Below are 12,249 nucleotides of genomic sequence, written 5' to 3' on the forward strand. Positions count from 1 at the left end.
CGACGATTTTTTCCCTCAGAATCCTTGATGTTTTCTTGTAGTGAAGATTAAATATTAAAAAAAAATGTTTTTGTAAATGATTAATTAAGCCTCTAATACGCGTTCCTTTAACTACAATGTTATAAACACGATTTTGTTAAATCTACTAACATGGCATGCTTAATAATTCTCAGGTAAGAGGACCCAGAACAGGAATTGATTTCACTTTTGTGCCTCTCTACGTTTTGGATTGCGCTGCATACTGATTAATTTTCGGATGCTGTTGTCCAATGCAAATATGAATGAGAATAAGCATGAATAAGTAATATAATCCAGATTGATAGTTGACTTGAGTCATTGGTGAAGAAGGCACACTTTCTTTCTTGACCAAAAAACCTGTGGAATGCATGGGTATCATCAATCTCGCCATTTTGTCACTCTGAGACGGATCAAGTTGCTCTTTCTGATGAAGAAACTGAAACTAGCTTTCATCTTAAAGGAGCAGGTGAGAATATGAACTTCTACCGATTTTGTATCATTATTTGTAATTTTGCTATATTGATGATAACGAAATAACTCTGTTTTGAAATTGTGGACAGGTTACCAAGAAGAATGGTCTCTTCTGGACATGGATCATTTGAATTCTTTGTCAGGGGCAACTGAAGCCTTGAAAGCCAGCATGCTTTGTTATCCAATTATTGAAAATCTTGTGGTGAGTGCCTGTTTGCATGGCCCTGATGTGGTTGTTTTTGGCTTATTCTGTATCATTAGAGTCTGTTTTCTGAGAGCTTTTTATGATTTTTGTGTGTTTTAAGTTGATATTCTAGATCTCACGCATGTTATTAGCTCAGCTGTTGATGTCATGCACGCTATGCAGTCTTCCATATTATCGCTGAGATAGAAGGTAAAAAGTGTAAGTAACAAAAGACGCACATAATACAACTAAGCCGGATATAGACCAAAGGGACTTCACAACTGTAGAGATTGATCTCCTCTGAGTTTATGGCTACTCTCAACCATGAGAATAATAGAATGCGGCTCTTGTTACCTGTGAAGTTAGCATTAATTGTATACAATGAATCTTTTGCCTATGTTGATGTTCAAAAAATCTCTAATGAAAAAATATGTAAATACGAAAATTTAAGGTTCGAATTAATATCCGTCTGATCACTGATTCACCGTTTTGCGACGTTGCTTTTTCCTTATGAATTGACACATTCCAGATCTTTCCAATTTGCTTATTTAGAAGTTGCCGTTTTCTCATCTCACATGTGCCGTTTCTTCTTTTTGTGCGTAGACTTCTTGTCGTTCTTTTTAATATATCTTGTCGTTTTTCCAGAGTGCCGCATCGATGCATTTTGGACTACGTATTTCAGTGTTTTGTTGTGCTTAACGAACGCGACAAAGGACTTTATCATTCTCATTTGTTAAGTGCAACCAACAGAGACAGCAAGACTTGGTTACCAAGTGATCCTTATTTAAATAACATTTCTAGATAGATAACAAGAACAAATAAAACAAAAGCTTTTTAAAGATGTGTTTGGATAAGATTATATTTGGCAACACGTCAAGAACATCACAGTTTATATGCAAAGCGAACACGAATGGAATGAATACAATTGATGGTTATTTTAGTATTTTCAATGTTCTTATCTCTTAGATAACAAACTTTTTATACATTTTTGTACTTGTCATTTACATAGTTTCTTCACTTCTCTTTTTTTTTTTGCCAACTGATATTATATTAAACAGAGTTTGTTACAAAAAAAAAGACTTAAAAACCCAGACCAAAAAGCATATAAACCCAACATCATATACTTAAAGATTTAAGGCCCAACAAACTGCCCAAATACTAAAACACGTCAGAAGAAGATTTGGTGGTCACGTGTTAACCGCTCGAAGAAGAGGGACACGTGTTGGAAGCAGCCTCCACCATCTTCACCGACTGAGATTCGTCGCCGGAAACCTACCGGAGATAGTAGCACGATCACAAGCCCACCAGTTTCAGGGCATACACCGATGGAGAGCATCAATCGACCAGAGTCGAGATCTCCTCCATTCCCACACCACACACACACAAAGCTTTACCCAGATCGAAATCATCACCCAGCAGAGAGCTTCCTCGACCTATTCGAGATCTCATATGCTTCAACGAGTCACCAATCACACACCAAACATACTTTTTCCGCAGATCGGGAGAATTTGTAGGATAACGCCGACTTTACCATAAGAGATCAAAGTCGGAAGCAGAGTCGGCCTCACCAAAGAAAAAAGTGATGACGCCAGAGTCATAAGACAGCCACCCGGTGCACACGATTGCCACCGTTGCCGGAGAGAAGTAAACCAAAAAGACTACACAGTCGCCGGAAAACGTAAAAAAGAAAAGAGACAAGCTATTCCGACGGTGACGCCGAAAGCGCGCCACCGCCGGAGAAATACAACCACCAGCCGGAAACGATGAAAAAGTTGAAGAGAAAAGATGGAGAGATCCTAGAGAGAAGTTTCTTCTTCACTTCTCTTCTATGACGAAATTGTTTTTTTTTTCAAGAAAATGTAATTAAAAAATTGTTTTGTGGTGTTCTTTCGGTGAATAACATGTCACAGCACCGCCAAATTATCACTTTATAATTAAATAACTATGTTTTCTTGGTGGAAATTAATAAAAAAACGTTGGAAAACATAGAATCAGCGAAGACTTTATGTGGTTTTATTGAGTTTGCGATGCGTATTAGTTACTTTACACTTAATAATAACGTGTTTGGTTCTCGTTAGTTTGATTAGGTGAAACCGTACACGATTCGGTTATGGAAGCAAAACGAAACAACCAATATCTGTATTTTCTATCAGACACTCAATTAATCTAAGGGTAAACTTGAAAAAAAAAATTAATATCCTAATAGCAAACACCGTTACATAACGAAAAAATAAACAATTTGTTTTATGTATATCTAATCTATTAAAATGGTAGATGCTCGAATTAATGTTTTGTGGCCAAGGAAGTTACGCAGGTTAAGGACATACCTAACTCATAATAAGAACCAATGCACAGATTCGTGGTCACATCTGTATTTATGATTCGATATAATCAACAAAATTGAATAATGATGCCATTGCTAAAACACATGTGCAGTTAGTTACGATTTAATACGAATAAGCTTACGGTAAACACTATACTCTTAGTGGCCAATAAAAGAAGAACCATAAAAATAATATTTGTTATTTATGGACCAAATTATACATGTGCTAATTGCTAATCAAGGCAACGAACGTAACCACATGGAAGGAGTGTCGTTTGCCAACTATTTATACTCTGGGTTCACACACAAAACGCCACGTCCTATAATTTACAGCGTGGATTCAAGAGATTACCAACCAATTAAAAATAATTAAAAAGGAAATTCTGACAATCAAATCCATCAATCAAATTGAATCAATCACTAACCGTCTAAACACAGATGAGTATATATCCAATCCCAGAAATAAGAAGAAAGATTGTAACGAATAAAAACGAAACTAATTACATAATAATAATAAACTAATTATTAGATTCTTAGAGATAAATCTTCTTTCTTGATGACTTGGTCGTGACCGGTCAACAAAAGCGGTTTTTTACCGGTCAACGGACTTAGAATCTCTTCGTCGACGACTGAGTCGTGATGAAGGCTGAGCTCCGGTAACGCCGGGAGATTCAGATCTATAATAACACGGTTGCTTCGTCCTTCCGAAACCGTACTTGACACGCTTCCACTGTGGCTCACCGACTTGCTTCCGCCGCCTCCGCCGCCGAGGTTCCCTTCGTAGTGACAGCGTTTGTGGCCGCCGAGAGCTTGACCCGTCGGAAACACTTTATGGCAGATGGAACACTCGTGGATCTTCCCGGAAGGAGCGATGGTTGTGGAAGTCGGATGCTTTTCGCCGGCGATGCTCGGAGCTGTTGAATCACCGGCGGTTGGAGGTTTGATTCGGTGGCTGGCTTTGTGACCGCCTAAAGCCTGATACGAAAGAAACGCTTTTCCGCAAACGCTACAGTTATACGAAAGCTTCGTCCTTGCTTGAGGCGGCGGCGGCAGTGAGGGTTGGAATCGCGTCCGCGGCTGGTCTTTAGCGAGCATGAGGAGACAGAGAGCGAGATATTCTTCCTCCGAAGGATCCTGACTTTGAGATTTAGCGTGAGATCGAGGCGGCGAGGAGGAAGGGCTGGGAGAACGCTGGCGTTTGGAGCGTTTGCGTTTCAGCCAAGGCTCCAAGAAAACGGCGTCGTTCATCAGATCATCCGTTGCTCCGATCCTGTCTTTTCGGACTGTGAACGAGGACATAGTTGTCGGAGAATTCATCGCTTCGAGAGCCATAACTAGACGAGTCTTTCTTTGTTGTGTTTTTCTTGTCGATTTTATATCAGAAATTTTGAGAAATTTCAGAGTATTATCGCTGGAGAGAAAGAGAGAAGAGGATGGAGTGAAGTGCTAAAGAAAGGTCTGGACTCTGTTTTTATATGGAAATCTACGTGGCGGATGAATTTTAAGTCGGTCAATAATGTTTATCTCTTTATTGCGTCATCTATACACACTCTGTTGCTTAAGAGGCCTGAAAACTAGTAAATAACTAAATATAGAAGGAAATTTTTATAAAGTAGAAATAAATTATAATCTCAACAATGATTTTATAATTATTGTACGACATTTTAGCTTTTGAATATGTGTCAGGTTAAAAAATAAAAGATGATGCATAAATGCTATGGGATACAAATCATATTAACCTATCAAATCTGAGGTTAGCACCTTTTATTTTCTTTAAAACTTTCGTACTTATGTCTTCTGTTTATTTTATAAAAATAGCCTTACTGATAATAATTTTATATACAAATATATTTTATAAATGAATAATCATAGATGGTTAACTAAATTTGACCAAAAGCTGACCAAAAAACTAAATTTGACCAAAGAAACTAAGCGAAGTATCGATGAATTTACTGTACACACCGGGTTCTTGGTCACGGCTGACCTAATCAGGTATTAGCCATCACGAGTGAGAGACCAGTTCAAAGTCAAAAACCAGAAAATAAACTGGTAAACCCAAAAATAGATGAGATTTTAGCTAATATAAGAAATTAAATAAAATAAAAAAGGACCTTACCTTTCCCGAGGAGCTGGCTTATGTGTTGGCTACGAGCCACGAGACGTGTAGGGCACGTCTTAAACCGAACGCGTACACGCCTAATTACGGTTTTATCGGTACTAATCTTTCCATGATTTATCGAATATTTTCGATTAATTATCATTATCTGACTAGCATGATCTCAATGATTAGTTAATTCCTTACCGCATGACAACAATCACTAAGCAATCATTTAATGAATTTCTCAGAAAATACTTAGAATAATATTTAGAATAACTCGTTAATATTCGTCAAATGAAAGAAACACCTGGATGCCTCGAGAATACGTAGGAATGTTGAGCTAATTAACTTCAGTGGAGTTGAGTGTAGGTGAGGACAAAGATCGTCTGTGGCGTGCCGTACCGTGTTAGCAACTAAAAGGCGGCGTGTCTATAGGACACGTGGTAGTTCCGTTACACTTGTAGGCCGATGTCACTTTTCTTGTTATACCCAACAAGCAAAAATAGTGGACTTGATTTATCCAAACGCGTTGGCGGAAACGTCACGTGGCGGCGTTTACACGTGTCAAATTCATGTGAAGACAAACAATCATAGACATTTTAAGACGCTTTCTCTTATTCTAATCTTCTTCTCCTTTGCTTGCAATAACGTGAAGTGTAATGGGACCTTACGTGGCTGTGCAGTACTGCTGGACTGCTGTTTCCGTTGGTTTCAGTGTTAGCCGCGACATAAAAGTCAGACAGTACTGTCTCTTTGTCGCTACTCCCGACCTTCTTTTGTTTACTGAAGTAAAGTGTGAATATGATTTAAAAACACTGTGAACAAAGCCTGCATTCAAAAAGCTCAATGTTTTTTTTTTTTTTTTTTGCCATCTATTATTTATTAAAGGGTCTATGCCCAAAAACACACGTACAAAGCCCAAAAACACATAAGGCCCAACTAACAGAACCCGATTGGGTCATAAGCCTAAGCAAACAACCCGGACTGCGTCACACAAGTCGACGCCCATAAACCCGTTAGACTCGATCCAGATATCCCGAGATTCTCCACTCGTGCCACGTGCCGAGGTATTAGCTTGAAACTAACACGTGTTGAAATCCTCGCCAATGAGGCAACACGTGTTGCTCAATACCCCACGCATTCACCGCTTCGATGAAGAACACCGCCGGAACCTTGGCTTCGTTTTCGCCAGAAGCCACCGGAATAGGATCCTCACCGCACACAACCACATCTATCGAAACACAACCACATCTATCGCTTCAAGGAAGAGATCGTCGTCAATCGATCCAATCACCTATGATTTCCAGTGATGAAGAAGGAGAGACAATCACGGAGATGAAGTAGAAGAAGCGAAGATTCAACTGGATCCAGGAAAAAAACCCGTATGTGCCGCCATCAACACCTGAGAAAGATGAGATGCGGAGTCAGAAGCCGGATGCTCATCACCCAAATGAAAGGGAGGGCACCGGAAGCAGAAGCCGGACGACCATCGAAGGGGCAGATGCGACGCCGGAGTCAAGACCGGTCGGTGATACCGAAACCGGAGAACCACCGGAACACCACCGGTGGGAACAAGAGATTCATCTCTTCACTTTTTCCCTGTGAAAGATCTTAGAGAGGGAACAGAGAAAAAGGAGAGAGTCACTTGAACCGTATTGCTTGGTTCTTTGTATTATTGTATATCACATTGACAAAAGCTCAATGTTATACTTCAAGACTGTTTCCAGTGTTGGAAAAAATGACATTTTGAGGATGTATAGTGTTTAATTTTGCGCTGGTGCTAGTTTAAACTAGTTTGAACTATAACATGTTCCCAACCATACCTCTTACATCAGTTTGCAATTTCTAATATTTGAAAGTTTACAGCGTATGTTGTTAGCTTTGTTGAAAGAAAGGTTGCAATCACAGGCTGCTTAGGCTAAGAAGTATTTTTTTCCTCATATTTGTACTTGTTCTCAGATATGGTTTCAAATGTCATCTGAAATCAGAGGCTGGAAGATAAATTGTTAATTTACCCTGTAAATGCCATTGTCTTCCATCCAATGTGAGTTCTTATCTTAGCAGCAGGAGTCCAACTGTTTCCTAGGTTTCTACATTTACTACTTTTTTTAGTCCACCTAAATAAGGGAGGAGGCAAAATTTATTTAGTGTCAGTTGAAAGCTAGTTGGATACTAATATGCAATGTTTGTAAAAAAATCTCTAGCTATTTTGTTTTTGTTTCTAATATATTTGATTCAAATATCATAGACTAAACTAAACAAAGGTTTACTTATGTATGCTTTGTAGAGATAGAGAGAGGAGATAATGGGAACAGTTATAACGCGTAGACACACTGCCCTGAATAATCATCCGAATTTGATAATTGCAATATGGCACATTTGCAACCAGAGGTTGTGATAGTTTTGTGAACATTTGGGATGGGAACAACAACAAGAAGCTGTATCAGGTTTAGTAAATGACTTGAAAGCTTTTTGGTTTCATTATCTGAAAATGTTCCTTAGTGTGACACAAAAGTGTATTGTTATATGCTCCTTGTTTTATTTGAAGTATTCGTTAGTAAAATTGAAGTGCAACCCATCCAAAGTATATCTAAATCATGTAACGCAGTAAGGAAGAAACAGAAGCATCCTCAACACAGTGAACGAAATGAAGTAGAAGTAAATACTGATGAGACATATTATTACCTAAGAAATTTTAGATTAATGTGAACGAAATGTAGTAAAACACCACGTATATATGGAATATGCTATAAAGGTTTTGTAATCAAAATTTCAAAGATAATCAATACTTCTTACATATGGATGAGACACAAACTGACAACACTTCAATAAAGTTTTTTTTTTTTTTTAAACACTTCAATAAAGTTTCTACACTTGAACATACTTCCAAAGCTTATACAAAGTTTTTGTTATAACACGATTGAATTATATCTCTTGTAGCAGCAGCCTCACATCTTTTGACTCAAACTCTTTTTCATTGGCGACTCTGAAGAACTCACAGTGAACTTCTTTAAGCAACTTCGAAACATCAGCCAATCCACCGCTGCTTTCACTTTCGTCTGTCTTCTCCTCAGAGTATGGCTTTGAGTGTCGGCTGTTGTTCATCCTGAAATACTTGTATCTGCTAATTTCAATCAAGTTACGCTTGTGATCAGGCCATACATCACGTGTATCATCCACAATCACCACTCCACGCTCATGAGCCAAATCCAAATCAAGCGTTTTCATGTAAGGACTCTCATCTCTTGTTATCACTCTTTCCCCGAAATAGATTTGTGTCGGATCAATTACGTCCAAGATGAATTTAGAGTAGTCGCGGTTACCCATTGTGTAAGCATACATTGTAAACATCTCATTGGCTTCTTTCAAGAACTCGCGAACAAAAGGCCTTAGCTTTGTCAAGAACACCATGGGATCACCTGGGGCTTTCCACTTGTACAGATCGTCTCTTGTATTCGAACCCGCTTCTTCTATTAGATACTTTTCTGCTTGGGTGAGACGTGGAATACGAGTGGTGTGGAGAAGCGTGTGGTCCAAGTCAAGGACCAAGTGGAGTTTTTTCTCGTTGGAACAAGAGACTAGTGTGGTGAGATGTTTAGTCACCGCTACAGCCTCGTGGCTTAGCTGTAAACCATGGGAAAGATAATCGAATGCTCTGCTTTGAGATTTATCAACTGTTGATTTGCATGTGGTGCAGATTCCGTAACGGACAAACCAGTGACGACATCTACGAGAAGACGGCAAGTAAGAAGACGTGTTGATCACGGGTTCGGTTCTTTGTCTTTTGGCTCTCGGTTCAAGAGAAAGATTCTCAACAACGGACATGGCTTCTTCTATGATCGCTTGTAATAACTTTCAAATATACAAAAACTAAAGTCGAGTATCAACAGAAAAAAAAACCTTTTTCGCTAAAAAAAAAAAAAACAGAAAAAAAAACCCTTTTTCGCTAAAAAAAAAAAACAGAAAAAAAACCCTAGTCTGATCTCAAAACTGGAGAGGAGATTTGTAGAATCGAGTTTATTGCGAATGGTTTTACAAGAACAAGTGGAGTCTCTCAGTCTTTGATATCGTTGTTTAGTGAGAGCGAGAGACTTTTTTAGAAAGTGTTGAAGAAAGGAAAGTCGTTATATTAATTGACCATTATGCCCTTAAATCTATTTGTTGTCTGTGTTTTCCTTTTTAGACCAATCCGTTGTCTGTGTGTTTCCTTTTTCTTGGGAGCTCTCTCCAACTGTGCCGTATTTTCCACGCGCAAACATTCGTAATTGACTACTTTAACCCTCTGTAGTCGTATCCTCATGAACCAATTAATAGGCCAGACTTTTACTGTTTTACAGGGCCTTTCTGTTTTAAGTGAAGTTACTATTACTAATTTATTACTAGTCCCTCTGTTATTTTTAAATTATTTTTTAACAGAACATGTTTTATGTTTTTATTAGTTAATAATAAATTACAAACTTCACAAAAATTAAATATACTTATTAGAATAACTCACAATTCTACTATTTTTATCTTAGAAGGTTTTAAAATAAAATCCAAGTGTCTAACTAAGTAAGGGGAAGATGCATAATGTATTAGTATTAGACTATTAGTGTAAGGTGCTGGTGTTCTATCCTTGTCCACTGAGTCAATCTATTTGAACTTTCAGACAATGTTCCTGAGTCTTAGAGATGGTCACAAACAAGTAAATGCTTGAACCGCACACTTGAGTTTAGCAATCTTGTAATGCGAACCCAAGAGCATCATAACTAAACCACTTTAAAAAGATGGCTTTAGAGATATTATGCATAGGAAGCGCCAAGGAGTTTAATTGTTAACCCCTTCCATAACTCGGTCGAGAATGAGCAGCAGAAGAAAAGATGATCTCTCGTCTCTTCCATTGCGTTGCAGAGAACACATGTAGAGTCGATATGAGGGCACCATCTGATCAATCTATCTCCTGTAGAGAGTCTGTTTGTGTACTGTAATCCAAGTGATGACTGAGTATTTTGGTGTAGCAGATGCGAACCAAATACCCTTGTGCTAGTTCTGGACTGAAGTAGCTGATCTAGTGATTAACCAAGTAGTTTTTGTATCAAAAGACTTCTTGAACTGATCTCCCAGCCCTTTCCATAGGAAAACATCATCTAAAGTAATCGACTCAAATGAATGGATTACTCATCTGCAGATCATGGTCGACAAACGACAGGACAAAACTGTTCTCTTTTTGCTTCGCTATGTGTTCCAGTCAACAGTTTACGCTATTTGGCGGGAAAGGAATGGTCGAAAACATGGAGAGGCTCCTCAGACAGCTGCAAGACTGCAGAGCTACATTGATAAAACTGTTCGAAACAGGATCTCAACGGTTGTGACTTCGGGGAAGAGGGGATTTGAAGCGGCTATGGGAACATGGTTTGCTTCTAGATAACAAATCATAGTGAGATTATAGTGATGTTTTAATTTAAAAAAAACTATAGAACACATGATGCAGTCTTTATAAAAAGGTTTTTGAGTTTAATAAATTTAACGTTCATTCAAAAAAAAAAAGATATTATGCATATATCTTTTGTATTTGGTTTTGGGTTATAATTCTCTTTAACTGGGTGGATGTGGGAGAGTTTTAAGGCACGAAAGGTCTACCAAACCAAAGGGAAACCTAAAACCAAAGCATATCCAAGTTTTGCAGCTAAGTAAAATGAAGCATCATGATTCATGAACACAAGTTGATCTTGTCATAGCGAAGAGTGTCCCAAAGATTCGATTGATAATTATTGGGAGATCAAGAAGATCTACCGTATCAAAATTATGGAAATACAAAGATAAAAAAGATCTAGAAAATTGAGACGAATTTAGAGTAATCTAGAAAGGTGAAGAAGAATAGAGAGATAACATTTATTTAATTTATCATTCCATATTAATTTAAGAAATTAGGTTGATTTATTCTCTATATAAATATATATATATATTTTATATATCTTGTAACAAGCCGCCATGCTCAAAATCGTTACTTTGAAACTTTTGCTATTCATATACAAAAAGCTAAAGTTTTTTTTATCTCAACAAGTTTATGTTTTTCATTCACGAAAACAAAATTTTGTGATTAAATTCTCGCTTTCATGAGTTGTTTTTCTACTTCGCAATTGCGAATTACTACTTGGACATCACAATCGTAAGTTTTTGTCCCTTATTTGAAGAACCCTATATCCGATCGGGTGTTGCTGCCAGTTTGACTCTACGATCGAATATAAACATCGTTTACCCGACAGTCGGGCGTTGCTGTCGATTTGACTATGTGATCGAGTATAAACATCACTTTATTTGCTTCACTGCAGGGTATATTGCTGATATTTTGAAAATTTTATACAATCTGAGCTTGCAGGAGGGTATTGTTGATATCAAAATTATCGAAACATGAAAATAAGAAAAATTCTAAAAAGATCAAGACAAATCTAGAGTAATTTAGAAAGGTCAAGAAGAATAAAAAGTTAACATTTTTTTTTTTTGACAGCAAGAAAAGATTTACAGACTCATATAGACTCTGTAAACCAATGTGGTAACTCCGCATCAATGTGTACAACGAAAGACGGTTGTGTCCGAGCATTACGTGCCAAGCGATCCGCCTTTATGTTTTCCGTCTTTGGAACATGAACAATCTCTGAGTTGGTAAAGCTTCTTCTCAAAAACTTAATGTCATCCAGGTAGCTTTCAAATGCCGGTCATTCTTCTGGTTCCGAAACCATCTTCACCAATTGAGAACAATCCGTTGCAAACGTGACCCGGTACTGTTGTAAGTTCTTCATCCACTCCATTGTCCAAATTAGAGCCTCCAACTCTGCATGAAGAGGTGAGAGACTTGCCCTTACATTCCTTGCCCCTAACAAACCCTCAAATCCTGGAAGCGTGCTGAACCAGCCTTGTCCTGAGAAAGAATCCTTATTTTTCCAAGAACCGTCAATGAAACACCATCTTCCTGTAGTCTGTGAGTTAACTCTGAACTGCGCTTCAGGGGCCATCCTGGAATCATTAACAATTTGTGCATCCGCCCAAAGTGTTGATTCCAATTCAGCTAAGTTTTGCGTTTCTCTCGGGTCAACATCAATATTACTAAAAACTTTATTATTCCGACCCTTCCAAATGTACCATAGAATCCATGCAAACTGATGATCCTCCATTTTT

At 38.0% G+C, this 12,249-nt stretch overlaps 1 protein-coding gene and 1 pseudogene across 1 annotated transcript; both read right to left on the reverse strand.

Annotated features, from left to right (window-relative positions):
* Nucleotides 1-3,362: 3,362 nt before the first annotated feature.
* On the reverse strand, nucleotides 3,363-4,450 carry LOC106328771 (zinc finger protein AZF2-like). The gene has a single exon (XM_013767280.1). It carries the CDS (start codon nucleotides 4,326-4,328, stop codon nucleotides 3,522-3,524), a length of 807 nt encoding a protein of 268 aa, XP_013622734.1. The 5' UTR covers nucleotides 4,329-4,450; the 3' UTR covers nucleotides 3,363-3,521.
* Nucleotides 4,451-8,019: 3,569 nt separating this feature from the next.
* The window catches only part of LOC106332401, a 10,538-nt pseudogene continuing 6,308 nt past the window's right edge, over nucleotides 8,020-12,249 (reverse strand).

This window comes from Brassica oleracea, chromosome C3 (assembly GCF_000695525.1).
Source record: "Brassica oleracea var. oleracea cultivar TO1000 chromosome C3, BOL, whole genome shotgun sequence".
NCBI lineage: Eukaryota > Viridiplantae > Streptophyta > Magnoliopsida > Brassicales > Brassicaceae > Brassica > Brassica oleracea.